Source organism: Ictidomys tridecemlineatus, chromosome 13 (assembly GCF_052094955.1).
Source record: "Ictidomys tridecemlineatus isolate mIctTri1 chromosome 13, mIctTri1.hap1, whole genome shotgun sequence".
NCBI classification, from domain to species: Eukaryota; Metazoa; Chordata; class Mammalia; order Rodentia; family Sciuridae; genus Ictidomys; species Ictidomys tridecemlineatus.
Window position 1 is genome coordinate 3611463 of NC_135489.1, and position 19424 is coordinate 3630886.

At 36.8% G+C, this 19424-nt stretch overlaps 1 protein-coding gene across 3 annotated transcripts in view; it reads right to left on the reverse strand.

Annotated features, from left to right (window-relative positions):
• Positions 1 to 19424, reverse strand: part of Znf407 (zinc finger protein 407) — a 421370-nt gene that overhangs the window by 36463 nt on the left and 365483 nt on the right. The window contains exon 9 of one of the 3 annotated variants that reach the window (XM_078029873.1): positions 10236 to 10369. The exons of the other annotated variants lie outside the window; for them this stretch is intronic. Coding sequence (XP_077885999.1) covers positions 10284 to 10369 — 86 coding nt within the window. The 3' untranslated portion in view covers positions 10236 to 10283. Of the gene's footprint in view, positions 1 to 10235; positions 10370 to 19424 lie in introns of those variants that run through there. 3 annotated transcript variants of the gene reach the window in all.

Sequence of the window (19424 nt, forward strand, 5' to 3'; positions counted from 1 at the left end):
CAAAAAAGTCCTGTCCCAAAGCTATTCTCTGCGTAGGTCCCACCAGTCCTGGCTACCTTCTGTGATCACTCCTCCAGATTTGCCGACGAGGCCAGGAGTGCTCCTGTCCACTCACTGTTGACATGGCACCTAATGTGTGGCCTGTAAACAAGTCTGCTGAACTAGATATATTCTTGCTACAGAAATCTGAGAAATGTGACATATATAATAAATTCCAGGCTAACAATTCATATTTCCAATAACTCAAAAAAGCAACCCACATTATGCAGATAATTCCCATTATACAGAGAAAGAATCTGAGAAAAACCTTAATTTAATCCACAATGTAATTTGTGGCGATATAGTCTTAATCCTTTAGATAATAACAATGTAATATTTTTTAGCCAACAGAGCAAGATCTAATGTATGGCTCTGACTGTTGTTGTTGGCAATTACTAAGTCCTGTCCAGTCCAGGGATAAAATTTAAATATCTAACACGAAAATTAATAATTCAGGTAGACTAAGGAACCTGGTGCAATGGTTTTTTTCTTTTGTCTATGAACATTCTGCCCCAATCATATGACTTTCAAAATTAACTTTTCATCTAGTTTAAATAACTATTAATTTAACATATCTATTTTTAGAAATTCTTTTCAATATTTTATTGTTATAATCTTCATGTACTTACATGATTCCTGGTGACTTGGACACACAAACATGTTATTACTGTTTCTTTAAAGAGGCAGTTTTACTGTAAGACTTCACCTTCAATTTTTATGTTTTATTATAATACAATTTGAGTTTGGAGCTATTTTTTGTTATTATAGTTGAAACTCTTCAACATTTGAAAGTATGTGTTCACTGTACTTATGCATATGTTGACAACGATTTGCCCAAATATAAGAAAAAACCATGGAAACTGGTACTATAAGCCACATGCGGAAACAGGAGAGTATGGGGGTGCTGGAGAAACAGACATTCCTTCCCTCTCTCCCTGCACTCTACTCCCCGCCCCCCCCCCCCCCCCCCCCGCCGAGTGAGGATGGTGAGCGTGCTTCTTCTCCACCCTTTGCAGAGGCAGCATGGCATCTGAAGAGAGAGAACCAACACCATTCTGTCCTGACTAGTGGCCCTGGCTAGGAGCAGCACTTCCTCTGTGGAGGGAGGGAGAAGAATAGATCCATGAGGATAAAGATTTCAGGATTGACAATCTTTATCCTCTGAAACCAAACGGAACCTGCCATTGCTTAGGATAATTTTAAAAAGAAATAAACTAGGCTGTATAAAACATTCATAACAAATAGTGTCTCAGACATAACACCGTTTCAGAACTTTTATCTTTAAAGCACCTTCTAAATTTTTCTTTACCTTATTCACAGATGTGGATGTGTACAGATATGAACACACCAGCAAGTCAGAAAAACACAGAAAGAATAGAATTTTAGCCATGGATTTTACAAATCAAACTAAAAGTGGCCCCATATTATGTGCATTTAGAGCAAAGGGCAAGTATTTATTCTAAAAAAAACCAGCTGGGTTAACTATATTAGTAACCACGACAAATGTAGCTGAAGGTACAAACCAAATGATCGATTTTTGTGGGTAAAGTATCCTGACACTGACTTTCAGTTATTCTACAAAATTATCTGATCTATATGTATAGCTAACATAAGATATGGTTGCTCACAGCACATGAATTATTCATGTTCATAGATATACTCCCCTCTCCCCGCTCCCCTGCATTTTGCCTTCTTTGGGAACTAGACACAATGTAAAGACAGGTGTGACAACTTGAACATGAGAACACATTCTCAAAGCTCATGGGTAGATCTCCCCAAGAGATGTCAGTACCTAAAGGGAAAGGACCACATTAATCCCTTTTATCTCAGCAGTTTTCTGTACATTGTAGTTCTGTGTTTCTTAAAGTTGGTTTAAAGCCCAATAGCATTAAAATTGCTTGGGGTATTTTCTTAAAATGCACATTTTGGGCCTGTTAGTGGCTAAATTATGTCCTACAATATTTACTTGTTGAAGTCCCAACCCCAAATACTTTAGAATTTGACTGGATTTGAAGATAAGTCCTTTAAAAAGGTAATTAAGGTAAAATGAGGCCATTAGGATGGACCCGAATCCAGTGTGGTTGATGTCCTTATAGGAGGACGGGGTTGAGTCACAGGCATTCAGAGGACATAGGGAGAAGATGGCCATCTGCATGAGGCCTGGGGGGAACAACTCCTGCTGAAACCTGTCTCAGACTCCTGTTCTCCTGTTCTGTGAGAAAATAAATGTCTGCTGTTAAGCTTTCCAGACTCTGGCACCTTATTATGGCATCCCTGGCAAATAAACTGAGAGCTCTCCCTGAGAATTTCCAGAGCAAAGCCCGGAAACACACAGTTTAATGATAGGTAGCATTCTGGAAACACAATACAGCTTGCTGAATGACCAAATAAAATCTGGTTCTTCCAGGACCATAGTGGCCCAGCAGAGGCCAGGGTAGACAGCACTCTGCTCTTCATCTCCCTGATAACCCAAGCCCGTCACTAGGCTCTGTGCACTGAGCATACAGCCCTGGTGGGAGGTGTTGAAAGGGCTCAAAAGAAGCCACAGGGCATCCTGACTCCATGTTTCTCCTTTCTTTTTTTTGGTACTAGGGATTGAACCCAGGCACCCCAGGCCTTTTTAAGACAGGGCCTCGGTTGCCCAGGCTGGCCTTGAGCTTGCATTCCTTCTCCTCGGCCTCTGAGCTGCTGGGATCACAGGTGCATGACATTCAGCCTGGCTCACCTTCCTTCTTGAAGCCTCTTGTCTCTTCAACTTTGGCACTGTTCCCTCTCACCACCTCCTGTATTGACTCGCTGTCCTGGGGCTGGCCTTGAGCTTTGTGGTCCTCAGGAATCTACCTGGACCCCCTCTTCTGTCTCCTCACACTCTCTCCTGTGGTGACTGTCTCCTAATTCTGCAGTCTGTTCTAAATCAGAGATCAAAAGGCATCCATCACTCAAGATGGGAAACCAGCAATCTTTCTTAATCCATCCAACTACGCTGCTTTTCCACTTACAATTCACTGGTGAGTCCTGCCAACTCAGTCTCCAGCACGTATCCTGCACCCTCCCTCTTTGCTCTGTAACTACGGCTATGACCTTATAAACCACCTGTATCTTTGTGGTCTTGGTTATGATCACCTAACTAGTTTCCTAATTCTACCCTCTCCAATCCATTCTACCTAAATGAGAAGAGTTTGATTCCTAAATTTAAATTTGTTCTTATAATCTCCATGATGAAAACCTGAAGTTGTCCCTCGGCCTGTATAGTCCTCCTCACTGGCCACATGCTCTTCCTTCCACATTCTCAGTCACACTGGTCTGAATTTTCACTGCCTTCAGTGTGCCATGTGGCTCTCTCCCTCTGAAGGACCTTGCACTTGGTCACCTTCTCCCTGGAATGCTTTTGAGCCCTCCTCCCCTCGAACAGCTTGTCCTCAGTGAAGGTACAAGCCTTCAATTCCTGTGCGAGTGTTGGTTAGTCCTCACCACAAGACACCTACTTTGGTCACTGTTGTCTCCTGTATCTCCACAGGCACAGGAGGACAGTGCTTACGGATGGAGTCCTGCACTCTGCACAGTGACTGGCACCCAACAGATGCTCCTTAATGTCTGCTGAACTAATGGATGGTCAGTGTAGTGAACAGGACTGTGAGGGCAAAACCCTACAGAAGTGATAACCTACCCAGGCAAGGGAATTCTTTTATCTTTAGATATGGCCTATGCTCACAATACTTACTGAAGGTGTGTATTTGGCCAGCTACAGTAGGAAGTAATGAAGACTGCAGTTATTTGGAAATTATGGTAGCTGAATCAACATCATTACCCCTTGAGCTATCAGCTGCTGGTCACTGAAGATATCTCACATCAGTGAATTAATGAATCAAGCTGTACTGGTTTAGAAGAGCTACAAAACTATTCAATTGAACAATTTACTCCTATGTCTCACACAGCAGATTTTACTGAAATTAAGAACACAATTAATAAGTACCTTTTCTGATATGGATTCTACCTTACCAAAGCAAACATTTCATTTTATCTTTGGAGGTGGGTATACATACATAATAATAAAAAATACAAAGATTTGGACTATTATCAATGACTACGTCTAATTCTGTGGGATCATGCCAAGTGAAGCCAACTCTTCAATAATTTTGCTCTCCTTTGTCTTAGAGTACTAAAAATGCTTTGCATTCTAATACTAAGAATATGTTAAATGTGAGGATTAGCAAGATTAAAGGAATTTTGGGTAAACATTTTTAGGCATCTGTTATGTATTAAAATAAGCCTTCATTGTCTCTACTTAACAGAATGTTGTTGTTGCATCTTCTGTCTGGACAAGACAGAATTGCTCATCTTCCCCTCATAGCCCATCTGGTTTTTGCCCAAGCTGTCTGCAAGACAATGCTCTAAAGAGAGAGACATGCGATTTGTAGAGGATGTTAATACACTTAACACTATTATTTACAACAAACTGAAAACCTTGCACATCTCACTGATCACATAGGATAATCACTTTGCACTGAACTACGCAACCAAAAAAGAAATATTTGAAGAACATCCGATTTCTGCTTAGGAGGCCAAAGGGGAACAGACATACTTGATATCATAAAGACTAATTATTATGTTCAAAGGATGAAAAAGCTGCTGAAGAAGTATCAGGGTATCTACAGCATCATAGTCCTCAGAGCAATTGAGACAACAGGAGTAGTCATTTTTAAAGGCATCCTTCTCACACCTGAGAAAGTCTTCAAAGGAACCACATTTATAAAACAAAACACTTTCTTCCTGTGATACCTTTGCGGGAGGGAGGTGGGAAAAAGTGAAGGAAAGGGAAAATGCTGGCTAAGAGTGCACAGCGGAATGTTCTGCACACCGCACAGTCTGCTCCTTAACAATCAACACGGAGCACACCACCCGACCTGCCACATTTATAACCCTATGCTGATATTCAAATTTTCTGTCTTAAGCTAAAGAAAGATTGAATACCCTGCTGTTGTGTGGCCAAGATTGAAGAGGTGTCTCACTGACATTGTTCAAAGTTTATGAAAATATATGAATGCTCAAATGTCATTGGCTTTGCGCCTCCAACAGACTGTGGTTTTATGAGAAATCAGTCTTTTAATCAAAATGATTGAATACCTTAAGGTCGAATCCAAAGATATCAGTTAATATCTAGAAACGTGCTATTTCTGCAAATTTTGCCAAGCTGTACATATTGTGGTGCATTTTAAAGTGTTAATTTGTGCATTCCATATTGAAAATGGATCTTGAGTTTTAGCTTTTTGTCAAGCAAAAACATATGGTTACAAGCTCTATGCATTTTACGTGACGGCTGTTGAAGCTGTCACATGTGCAAACTTGATAACCGATGTGACACAGACGCAAATAATTTGCTTGTTTAGTAACAATTCAAAGATTCATTATTCATGCAAACACACAGTTTTTAAAATGATCAGATGGAAATAGTCTTCATTTTGTACAACCTAGCCTGGTTGGTGTGCAAACTCAGATAAAATAAAGCTGGGAACTAAGTGGTATTAACAAATCCAAGAATATGGGTATTTTCAGATAATTATTGAACCAGATGGTGTTTTTTGTTAATTCTACCATCAGTCTGAGAACTTGATGTCTTACATCTGCACTTGGTAAAATAAATTTTACAACTGACATTTTTTCAGTTTTCTTAAAATACTTCAATCAGTTTTAAACCAAGATTTGCAAACATCTGTCACAGTGTATGCCTATGAGATAAAATTATTTGAGATAATTCCTTTAAAAATACACACTATTATATTAAACTTTAAATTTATCACCTTTTAAACTAAACTTTTAGAATTATTAGTTGAAATGTTTAATAACAAGTAAAAGGAGAATATGTAGCACACTTGAAAATGAATATGGATAATAGGTCACAAAAAGATCCCCTCTACATCATGTACAATCACAAGAATAGGAAGTTATATTCTGTGGATATAATATGTCAAGATACATTCTACTATTATGTATAACTAAAAGAACAAATATATTAAAAAAATTTAAAAAGTGAGGGCTCATCTGAAACTCCTATCCTGGAATTGCACACTATTATCATTTTACTACCCCTTCGACTTAACATAGAAAGAAAAATGCAATACATTCTTTTTTCAATATACTTTAGGTAAATTTTCTATATGGTGTGATTAAGAGATTAGGAATAAATAATGAATTAATCAAAAAACAGATGACTGATTAAACAATTTTCTCTGCAACTAAGTTAATCCACAATAGTGGAATTCTTCAACACCACAGCTCACGTATTCTGCCTTATTAACAAGTGAGGAGGGCTTGAAAGCAGCCTACCAGCGTTGGGTTCTTTTTCAAAGAAACACAGTGGGGCACTTGAGAAAATACAAATCCTTCAAATAGCTTATGCACTTTTAAGGTAACACTCTTACTAAAGCACAGACAAAAATCTTACTTTCAAAGTGAATCATGAATTCATGTCTTTTGATAGATTTCATTTGTGTAATAGTTTTTAGTTCCCTGGATAGATAATAGTTTTTTTTTGAGGGAAAGCCTGAGTTTTCCACATGTCCTCTCTTTTCCTTCTTCTATTCTAGACCTCCAAATACAACTGGTTCAATATTAGCATGGTGCTTTCTGCGAAGAACATGATTAGTATTTACTGCAGACTGACCAAAACCAACCCAAAGCTAGTTATCTACAATGATGACCAACTTTGTTTGACCTATTCCAGGGGCAATAAGCTGAAATAAATATAAAACAAGGTAAATGAGGTAAACTAATAGGGGATTTCCTTTTTCAAAGTATAGGTTCTACTGAACTGAGATGGATTAAATAAATTATATCACTAATACTTACAGTCAAAGAGGCATCCGGGTAGCTAGAAAGTAGCTGATAATATTTCACACTCACAATTTCCTGGTCATGAGCACCTCTGATCTACCACTAAGCAGAGAGTTCTAAAAACAGAAGTAACATTGGCCCCAGAGAGCCAATTGATTTCTGATTGCTCCTGGAGGGGAAGGAGGTAGGTCAGGAAGAAGTAGTTGTCAGCAGTTACATCAAAGGGTAGCAGGGCTCCGATTAGCTGGACCTTAAGAATTGAGATGCTTTAATGCTGATTTTCCCTGATTTACTGAGACACATGGGGCAATTACAACTTGCTACCATTAATTATTAGTCAAATTACTCTTGAATATGATCAATTATTAATTATATTATACATCAATGTTATCAATTATAATTGTGGATAAACTAATCGTAATTGATAGTATATTAATAGCAAATTCAAGGCTTATTATATGATCTATGCTGATTAGTAATTTTCACAGGTATTTAACTCTAATATTCTTAGATAGCACATCTTACTATTATCATCACCTTTCATGATTAAGTTAAATAATAACTGCAAAGTGCTGTACAGTGAATTTGAACCCAGGTCTGTCTACCTCCTGTGGTGTGCTCTGAACCACTGAATATTGCAGCCAGCTGTGGGCTGAACACACTCAAGGAATGATGTGGCTCTGACCCTTGACATCCAGGCTGCTTTCAATAGGTAGCACTGTGGAAATATTTCTTCATCTCTCCCATCAAAGCATAAGAATACTTTGAAGGCACTCAATTCATATCATCACGTTATTTTTCAAAAAACTGGGACCAATTAAAACCATTACCTGCAGCAGAGGCACATCACACCAAGCTGTTCATGTGCGTTTTCCTTTGCTAATTTGATGAGAAAAGGTATAAAACTGTTGTTTTCTTTCAAGAAATAAGCCTGCATTTCTTTAGTTTTAAGTGATGAACACATTTCTAGATGTTTTTATTTCTTATCTTATGACTGATCTGTCATTTTTTTACTAAGTTTGTAGTGTTCTTCCTATTGATTTGTATGAGCTCTTTATATAAAACGCTACATAATTTTAATGTATTATTTAGAAGGTATTTTATTAGAAGATATTTTATCAGTGTTGAAGTTGGCTTTTTATTTGGAAAAATTTTGACATACAGGATTTAGTTTATTAGACAACTAAATCTACTAATTTGCTCTTTTGTTATTTCCTTCATTTGTTCAAATTCTGATAAGTTCTCTCATGATTTTGACTATTCTACTTCTGTATAAACTTTTATAATTTTGTTTTTATATATAACTCTTCAATGCATCAACATTTATCTTTCTGAACTGTGTCCAATAAAAATATAAACTGGATTTTCTGTTAAACTGCAATTTCAGTCTTACAGATTTATTAACTATTAAATAGTATTTCCCTTCTACATTGATTTTTGAGTCTTTGTTAAGAATGCATATATATATGTATATACTCATATATATGTACATGCAAACATAAGTGCATTATTTTAATGATTACATGTAACACTCTGCTTTTAATCAATCTATTTAATATATTTTTATACCTTCTTAAAGCTTTGAAGTCAGATGTACTTAGCATTGAATCTTTGTTCTGTCCTTTAATAGCTCTCAGACAAGGTTCAATTTTCTCATCTTAAAAGAGTAGGATGGCATTAACATCTTATGGCTGGTGTGAGAACTGAACAGGTGAAATGCATAAAGCCACGGAGCTCCAAGTCTAGTATACAGTAAGTGCTCAATAACAACCATACAAACTGCTATCCTTCAGCCATGACCCACTATTTCATTTGTTATAAGTTTATTTTCATCTCCTATAACTCTAGTTCTCTGTTCAGGTCTTATACAGGTTAGGAAGGACAGCTATCCTCCCATTTGGAGATAATGAACATTTCAATTCATCTTCTGTACTCAACAAAAACTGGCTTTTTCAAATATAAGAATGAATTTTAAACAAATGGATAGGTAGGGACAATGTTCTCTATTATTTATCTTTGTTAGAATTGTGAATGACATTTCTTTCTACCATTTTTCTCATTTGTTATGCCTACAAGTATGGAAAGGTTTTAAATTTTTGTAATATTAATCTTATATTCAGCCATTTCACTAAACTTTTAATTTCATAGTTTAATAAAAACTCCCAGGGAATTTTCTGTGCACAGAATAGTTTCTGAGCAAATGACTTTCCTCTGCCCAATGGCATCCCCACTTCTGTGGTTTCAACCCCACCTCTCAGTGACCAGAGCTTTCTGCACTCTGTACACTGCAGAGACTGCACAAAGCCCTGCTCTCCTTCCCCAGGCGGGTGTTTCCCATCACATGGTCTAGGTTGCCAAATGACTGACACTCAGTGAAGAAATCCATTTTCTTTTCCCTGGCTGGGTTTCTCATCTGGACAAAAATTTTACCTTTTTGTTATACTTTTGAATTTTATTTTCTGTATTGTGTATATATTTATGTACTTCATGTAAGCTACTTCAAAAATTTTTATAGAATAAGGATAATATACATACATAATATATTCAGTTTGCTCCGTTTTAGAGTAATTTAAAAATGATTTTAAGTCAAATGATTCTTTTTGGCATCCCTTGGGGTAACCATTTTATCTTCTCCTTTAACCAACTGACGAACTGAAGACATTTTCTAACATTCTATAGTCTCTTTTGGGCCTGAGTAGATTTGATTGACCAGGTTCTACTGGGGTCCTTAAGGTCTATAACTCTGAGTTTATCTACTGGGAAAGTATTGTATGAGCGCAAAGACCACAGATGAAAAAAAAAAATGTAGTTTTGAAGTTTATTAAACTTCAAAAACTGCAATTCCTATGCCACATAAACCACCCATAACATTCAGAAATGAAGAAGGGTTCAGATTTATTCCTGCATGGTTTAATTGACATTTTCAAGATGTGTCAACCTTAAATCACAGCTTATTTTCATAAAAGGCAGTGCCTTATCAATTGCTATATAAACTTTTATACCTTTATTTTATTTATGTATTTTTATGCCGTGCTGAGTTTTGAACCCAGGGCCTTGCACGTGCTAGGTGAGTTCTCTACTGCTGAACCACAATCCCAGTCCCCCCCTGCTATATAATATTTTTATTTCAACATTTTTTTGACTTGTCAGGTTTGCCTAATTTCTACTCAAATTATGTTGAATTTATTAATTTTGGTTTTCTAAACAATTTATTTCATTACTCTGTTTTGATATGGCATTTTTAGATTGTTATTTTAAATAATTTATTTCACTTTACCTTCTATTTAATTATGAAAGCATTTAAAATTGTGAATTTATTTCTAAGATCAATATCAGATAAATCTTATAGGTTCTAATACGACATTTTTAAAATTACTTTTTAAAAAGTCCACAACTAGGGCTGGGGATGTGGCTCAAGCGGTAGTGCGCTCGCCTGGCATGCGTACGGCCCGGGTTCGATCCTCAGCACCACATACAAAGATGTTGTGTCCGCCAAATACTAAAAAAAAAAATAATAAAACATTAAAATTCTCTCTCAAAAAAAAAAAAGAAGTAAAAAGTCCGCAACTATACTCTTGATTTACTTGTTTTCCCCCTATTATATGGGAAGTATAATGATATTTTCAGGTAGTTGGGTTTTTTTCCGATTTAAATTTTTATTGTTAATCATATGAGAGAATATGATTTCATAATTTCTGGTTTCTTAAATTTACTAAATTGTTCTTTAAAGTCAATTATAAGTTCTATATATTTTCCACAGATACTTGATCATAAGGTTATGCTGTGTTTCAATAATTCCAAGTTAATTGTATACCTATTAATTCCTTTTTAATTATATCATTTGAATATTTATATATCAATTGCTGAAAACATGACTTTTCTTTTTTCTTTTTTTTTTTTTTGATATACCATCAACTTCCATGGATTAAACTCTTATATCTTCTAGTGTGTTCATAACATTTTCTTTTTGAACTCAATTGTGGTTTGCTTAGTGGTCCTTTTGCTAAATTATTCATAATGCTTTATCTTCATATATTTGTTTAAACATTAAAACTTTGTTAAACACTTATAATGTGCTAGATATTTTCTTTGGAGCTGGGGCTACTGCAGGGAATAGCCTCCAACCTGAGGAAAATAATAAAAATTAAATAAGTAAAATACAAAGTGTTTCAGATGATTTCAGGGGTATTTTGAAGATAAACCAAGAGCATTTCCTGATAGCCTGGACACAGATTTGATGAAACAGAGATCACTAAGTAGATTTTACCAAGCCTGAGTAAGTACTTTGTGGGACAGCATCACTCAGGACACACAGGGGATGATGTCATTTAAGTAGCGCCATCAGAAAAGGCTTTGATGAGAGCTGTCAATTGGCAAAGACAGGAAACAGGTGAGAGAGCAGACCACAGGCCAGGAGGGATATCAACTGCAAAAGTCCAGAGGTGGAAGCAGGCCTACATGCTCAGGGCCACCAAGGAGGCAGCACAGCTGCAGAGAAGCAGTCAAAGGTCAGTGGGAGATAAGCCTGGAGGCCACAGTATGCCACGCAACTGCGAAAACTTTTGCTTTTACTGTTAGTAAGAAAGGAAATCATGGGAGGGTTTTGAGTAGAAAAGGAACAGGAATTGACATGGGTTATACATGTACATAGCCAATGTTTAATTAAAAATTAAAACAACTTAAAACTCAGGTCCTGGGTCATGTTAGCCACGTTTGAGTGCCTACTATGAAAAGTACAGATAGAGTAACATTTTCTATGCTACTAGACGGAGCCATTTGAGAATAATGACTCTGGGTTATACTACAAACAGCTGGTATCAGAGCAAGGGTGGAAGTAGCAGAGGTGAAGTGGAAGCTATTGATGAGAAATGATGGCTATGTGGACCTGAGTGTACAGTGGAAGGGAAGTACAATGACTTGCTTGCAGAGACATTTCTGAAGATCCCTCTGCATTTGTTGGACAACACAGAGAGCTAATCAGTTCTTCACAAATGAAGTACTGTGCACCAATCTGATTTTATCAATCACTGTTCACCTCGAAGAAAGGCATTAAGAGGGTGGTTGGTTACTAGATTGTATAGGCTAACTATCCCAAACATGAAAATGCAGAATCCAAATGTGCCAAAAAAAAAAAAAAAAAAAAAACCAAAAAAAAAAACCCCCAAAAAACTCTCTGAGCTACAGGTGGGAAATTCCACACCTAACTTATGTGATGGGTCACAGTTAAAATGCAGGCAGAACAAGGTGAAATCTGAAACCCTTCTGGTCAGGGATCCAACTTGTAGCAACATCTTGGCTATGCGAGAAGGACTTAGAGACTACTCTAGTTAAAAGCACCGACTCTTCACTTGGGCCTGAAGAAGCCTGATGGGTAACTTCAGCAGGATGAAGTCTTGGCATCTCCGCCTCGGTTTTATATCTGTCTTCTTTTTGGAATCGAGGAACAATACTCTGATGGATAAACATCTTGTGAAGAGAGTTAAAACCACCCCTCAGGTAACAGCACCTTTCTCATCATGCACAAGGTGCTGCAGAACGATCAACCCTCTGACCCGGAAGGCCTGACTATGTATACATCTTATCCCGACTCTTGTTCCTTCCCTATTTAAACGTGAAGTTCATGTCAGTCCCTCAGCATAGGACTGAAGACTCTTGATCCCCATTGTCTTCCTGAGAGAGCTACACTGAATAAATTCCTTTCCTGCCATTTACCATTACTTTTTCCATTTAGTTTCTGGGGCAAATGACTAGACCTGATTCATTAGGACTCCCCCTCACCCAGAGTTGGGTCTGTGGCCTTGCACTCCAGTTACAGCTTCTCCCACACAAAATATAGAAAACCTTGGTCCTATCATTTTACCCCTAAAATTAGTGGATTTCCAATGTTCCTATAAGACAGGGTCTTATGGAAATTGGAAAAAAAAAACTTTCAAAACTTCCTAAAGCTGGCATAGCCAATAAATTATTAACCCTTTAATACAGAGCACTGAATCTTTTGGAAGATTACAAAGTATCCTTCTAGCAGGTGTAGAAAATGTGGGCAAAATGACTGTACCCACTTAATTTGTGAATAAAAAGATCTGTTTATAATACCATGATGGTTTATGTATAGTTCTTGTCTATTTTCAGATTGTTGAACATTTTTTCAAGTGGACAAACTTTTTTTTTTTAAATACACCTATCAGTTTTAAAATAAACCCTATGTTTTATTTCTTGCCAGAAGAGATATTTAAAAGTTATAAAACCATAACAATGGCTTTCATTTTTTTTCTCTCTCTGATTACCCCAACAGCTACAATGTCTGAAGAAGCTCAAGATCTGCAGGGCTTGTCACACTGCAGAAACACGTCTTCTTAAACTGAATGTGAAATTCTAGTAATTGAAGTGATAAATCTAGTGTTTTTGTGCCAGCTACTTTTGATGAGAACCACAGTAGTAAATTAGGAAAGATTCTGTGCTGTTACATCACAGTAAAAGCCTTTCTATTACCTGTTGTCAGTCACTAGGGAAGGGCAAATAACTCAGTTGTCAATCTAGCTGGGAAGCCTGAAGTTTTGTGAATGATCAATAAAGGAAAAAAATGTATAAACTCTCCATTTTCTGCATATAATTCTTTGGAAAACTCTAAGTCATTTTCTTTCCCTAGACTGAAGTATACCTTGTTGAGTTAGAAATACAGTGGATATCACAGAATATTTCTTTTTGTTTTTATAGCTTGTTATATATCATCTTATTTTCAAATAGCATATGAGTGCTACATCTCAATAAGTATGAGCATTATACTCTGACTTCTGAGGGTGATTTTACACATGCTACAGATTTAATTGAATATTATATCCATTTTGTAATTGATTTTCAGCTGGAATATTCAGTGTCATATTTCTAATATAAAAATCTATTTTTTAGCATTTCTTCCTATTATAGAAAACCATTTTAGAAATTATATCCATTTAGTACTCTTCTGAAAAATAGCTGAAAGAAAAGGTGAACATTGGTATCCTTGTCCAAATCAGCCTGTTTATAGAATATACAATAGACAAAGAAATGTATAATGTACTATTTAAACATTCCATTCAAGTTCCAGTGTCCACTGTAGAACTTTAGTCTCAGTTCTTGAAACCAGACAAGGGGGTTCATGCTTCTTAAATTACTATGAAGTTTCCAACTCATGGGTAGGGAATAGCTATGACTGTTGGAACATGGTGCCCAAAAACTGGCTCTCATCTGCATAGTCGTATTCAATTCTTCAATGTTTTAAAGAAGAAAAAATTGTAATATGATAAATTCTTGTCAAATTTTACTTTCAACTTAGATAAAAAGAAAACGTACTTGAAAGAGCAATGAAAAGGATTAATGGAGACAAAGCATCTCATGTTCCTTATCCTCAACACATAAAACTTCATTTACTAGATATTTTGGGTGAAGGTTCAAAAATGGTCAAAAGAAATAAGAATCTGACTACTTAAGAAGAATAAGCAACAATATTAGAGGGATAATTTATCTGGAATAAAGGCCTTAATTTAGCTAAGAATGTGCAGTTGTGTGTATCTTTCTTAAAAGCAAGCTTTCAGTTACTTGAAGGAAGAGAGAAGGACAGGAAAGGAAAAAGAACATGGCTTGACCTTCAGGAAGGTAGCAAAGATGACAGAGTAAAGAAATTAGAACGGGACATTTGGCATCAGCTAGAAGCTGAGAAAATGACAAAGGACTATTCTCTGAATAACATTAAGAGGTTATGTATTTGGAACCCAATCCTATAGAAGTTAAAATGGTGAATAGGTACTCAATTGCAACATTAGTGTGTAATTTCTTAATACCCCAAAATCTTAAAGGAAAAAAACTTCCCCTGTTTTATTTGCAAAACAATTTTTAAAAAATAAAGTAAAGGTAAACACTGGGAGAACATTTGGAAACTTATTTCCCCCTTTCTCTCATATCTTCAATAAGCTAAGATCAAGCTACCCCAAACAAACACTACTATCCATATGGTAGCAGTTACCCATAGTTCAATGTTTTTTTCCTAGAAAATGTAAAACTTCTATAGGACTTGGTTGATAATCTCAAGTCTTTCTGGCAACAGAAATGTCAAGTACAGAACAATTTTTTGTGAGAATTCAAGCTAAAGAAAAATAAGATTCTTTAAGTGATGTACTTAACCTAAACTGGACAACTTAAGGTTCTGGATGTCTTTTATCGGTAATTATAAAAGCCAAAAGTCAAGAAAACATAGGAGACAAAAACATAAAAATAAACAGAACTCTTGGTTAATTTATGTACTCCAGAGAAAGCTTTACTGGAGCTTCTCAGGGGTACTGTGGCCCTGGAAGACTGTGGGTCAGTGGTGCTCTCAGCTCTCTGCCTCTGCACTGTGGAGTAAGTCACACAACACCAATGATGTCGCCAGTCCTCCAGCACACACACCTGCCAACACAGGCTGACACTTCAGTTTCCACCTTGCATCATGGGCACAAATCCAGGGCACTTCTGCAGGCTTTCTTTCCACTAGTCACTAAACCACACATTTTTCCTGTTTAGACAAAACCTTTTTGGGGCTTTTAATGAGAGAGGCGTGAGGGGCGGGGGGGGGGAGGGGAATAAAGGAGAAGAGAGGGGCGCATTCTTTCCTCTACTGTCATTTGTGTATGTCATTAAAAGTGGAAAGGAGAAAAACAACTACTCATCACTTAATAAATATGGATCATCATCAATTCCTGCTGTGGAACATCATCTCTTCTGTGAGAGAGTCCTCAGCCTTTATTTGACCTTGCAAGGAACACACTTTCCTGAAATTGCTCATGTGTCACTGAATCTATTTTTCTTTTTAAATCAGGGATTAAATATGCATTTGGACTCCCACGTAGACAATCTGCAGCACAGCAAAATGGCTGTGTTTTCAACAACAGGCTAAACAAATATAGCAAACATAGGAAAAAGCTACCAATTCCATGGGCATCAGGTGCTCCTCCTCCTTCCCAGTGCAGAACTGAGTGCTCTATGCCTATTATCAGAGCTGTTGTGTTGTTATGTGTGGAAGCTCCTATGAATCATTTGGGGGGGGGAGGGAAGAACTCTTTCTGCCATTACTGATAAGGAGTTAATTTCTGAAAAAAAAAAAAAAAACTTCTCAAAGGAGCAAAGGAGCTAATCGCTAAACTTAGAAAACTGCATGTATTTTCAGTGAAAATAAAGCTTATTTTAATAAGTAAAACAAGCCACTAATGAAATAATGTGTCTATATCCTTCTTTTACTATTATGAAATTAGGCTAACATTTCTAAAACAAACTGAACTGAAAAACAGCAAGTTCACAACAAAGTCAGGGCTTTTTCTCTTCGTCATTGTTCTACTGCAGAGCTTTTGAAATGGTCAAATTCCACCTAGGTGCATTACCAACTGAAAGCTTGAGGGAAGAATTACTTCTAACCTTGACGTTATTACTAATCTAATTCAGGTTTTCAATAATTTGGAACAAGCATTTTTATTTAAAACTGCTGCTATGAGCCTTCTACAAAGGGAAGTGAAACTGAAAAACAAAATACTGGAGGTTAAAATGCTATAAATCATGTGAGCACCACACACTCCAGGTCCGCCAGTCTGCTAGTCACACTCTCCGTTCTGACGAGCTTTAAAATGCAGTGACGTTCATCTCAGTTAATTCACGAAGAGCTTGGAAATGGATTTCAGTACAGGTGTCCAAAGACACTCGGAACACAAAGTATTGATGGCACACCAGGCATTGTGAGAGCTCAGCTGTTACGTCACACGACTGCACCACTGTGGCTATGATGAATCTACTTTAATATTTAACCGTATCAGTAGCCAAGTGAAAGCTTGTTTCTGCAGGGTTGAAAAGAGGCTTAGTATGTCCCACAATAAATACTTAAATACAAAACATGAATTTAAATCCCACTATTCTCAATGAATATTTATGTAAATTTTACTGGGCTAGTAAAAAGTATTCCTGAAAACTTGCCAGAAAAAGTCAGTTTGTCATTGGGCATAATTTACAAGACTATATTTCAAACAAATATACCAAATTTGCCCGGATACCTTATAATTTCTCCTTAAAACCTTTTCAGAGTGGAATTATGATGCAAGTTAAGACACATGAAATTTATTTAAAAAACTACTTAAGTAAATTCTGTTTGATGTTTTAAGAATACTGAGACCCAAAATAAATCTTGCATTCATTCATTCATTCAAAAAAATTCATTAAAAACTGAGTATAAGCAGATTTTGTAAAAAAAAAAAAAATTCAAACCGATTAACATTTTCCTATCACCTACTTCTCTATCACATGGATTCATGTTGTTTGTAAGCAAAGATTTTTTTCATACGCAATAATATTCAACAGAACATTGTTTGTAGTATGATGAACAGAAGCAACCCAAGTGTGCATATATAAGGAAGGACACTGGAAATAAATGAATACAACTATCGTTTGTCCACTCTATGTTATGTGCTTATTCAGATGAACAGGTAGATCTTTATCTATTGACTTGGAGGAAAAAAAGTAAATTACAGATTTAAGCAAACCCTAGTAATATTTCTATCCCCTTCCAAAAAATTTATAAGGGACACATACTTTCTAATTAGAGAGTGAGTTGCAATTTGCAGGAATCTGAGGTTATCATTATTTGTGTTGTCTTACTAGTGTAATAAGTCCATTATTACTTTGGTACATTTAAAATATCCAAGAAAGAAAATGAAAACAAGCACAAAGCAAGAGTGACTTTTTAAAAAAGATTTACTAAACAAGACAGGTTTTCAACCAATCTCACGAAAATATTTTAAGTGCTTCATTCCTGCAAAGTTTCCTGTTCCCAGCATGAAAAAGGACAGTGGATAGATTTTTTTCTTTGGGCCATTCAGGGATGTCCCACCCTCTGTTGTTTTTATGGGGATTTGACTGTACTTGAAAAGGGATTACTCTTGTTAATGTGAAAGGGCAGTGTTTTATAAATTCAAGACTTATTTGCTACCCAAATGTGTGCCTTTTCCTCAAGAAAAATATTTGTTTAGCTCTATCTATAAATAGTGGTGGGGGGTGAGACTTTCATTAGTAGAATACAAGAGGGAGAGATGCATGCAGCAATATATGTATGCCCAACTCTGGGTAAAATGGGAGAACGGCAGGCTACTTCTTCCACCCCCACACCACAGGTGCACATTACTATCATCTGGGGATTCTGCAGTGCTTTGAATATAGTGGAGTTCAGGCAATTGCTGTGGTTCCAATGTGACTGAAATTTCAGCATGGCCTTACCCACAGACAAGTGTACAAGCAGCTGGGATACAAAAGGATCAACATGTGTGGCTTGTACTCAGCAGTCACAAAGAAGTGGCAGAAAATCACCTGCAGTGACCCTCTTGTTTTGGCGACACATGACTGTGTTGTACTATTTGGGAATTTAGTTGTGCGCATGGATTTGGAGTGACTCCTCTATCTTATTTGTTCTATCAACAGTTCACACAAATCTGTGCATATTCCATCTCATCTGTCCAGACTTCCAGAACATCCCACCCTATACCTGGCCAGTCTCAGGGGGCTCTTTGGAGACAAATGTCCCTGGCCTTTCTTTCAGGAAATCTTACCAGCAGGGAGCAAGTATGTAATTGGGGATTTAGGGAGGTCAGGTCATACTTTTCTGTTACCAGGAAATCTAGGATCAGAACAGATATGGGGGACTAGCACTCCCACCATGGTTTTCAGGGCAATGGCCAAAACAAAGGTCACAAGCAAAATGACAAAGTGTGCACAAAGCCCCCTTCCTGAGTCTCCTCCCTGAATGCCTTTCAGTTCTTCTGTACTATCATGGCCGGCCTAATTTCAGGACATTTTACTTTATTTCTTTAAGATGGCATTGACTGTGAGATATAATTTTGATTTAGAAAAAATTATTAGGATTTCTGTTTTCAGAAATAATAAAATACCAAAATCCCCTATGATTATAGAAATATGATGTTTCCTTTTTGGCAGGATAGTGCAGTGGTTATGAGCTGGGGTGGAATCAGACTTTGGAATGGGTTCCAACTCAGGCTCTGCCATTTGTACCAAGAACAGGTGACTGAAACCATCTGTATCTGGGTTTGCTTCACTACTCTGTTCAGGTGACCTCATGAAGACTGCATGATCATAAGTTTGTGAAAAGCTTCCAACTGTGCCCAGCACCGTAAGTGTCTAACAAGTGTCAGCCATCATTCTCCTTTGCATTGTCAGAAATTCCTTTCTCTCTTTCCTGATCTACCCTTGTAAAGGCAGTCATCTCACTATACCACCGACACTTGGTTAGGAGTCAAGTTAACTGAGCAAGGGGATACATGGCTAACTGCCCTTGAGTATTTACATTTAAAAATAATTTGTTGACAAATATGTATCCTCAAGTGGTGGGACACGTAGGGCTGACATGCTTGAGCTAGGGATTTTTATTTTCATTGATCTGATCTCTTTAGACCTTATAATTTTTTTTATTTCTCTGCCTATTATTTATTGTTTGTGGATTAAAATATGTAAGACTATCTATAATATGCAAAATAATCAGCTCTGAACTAATA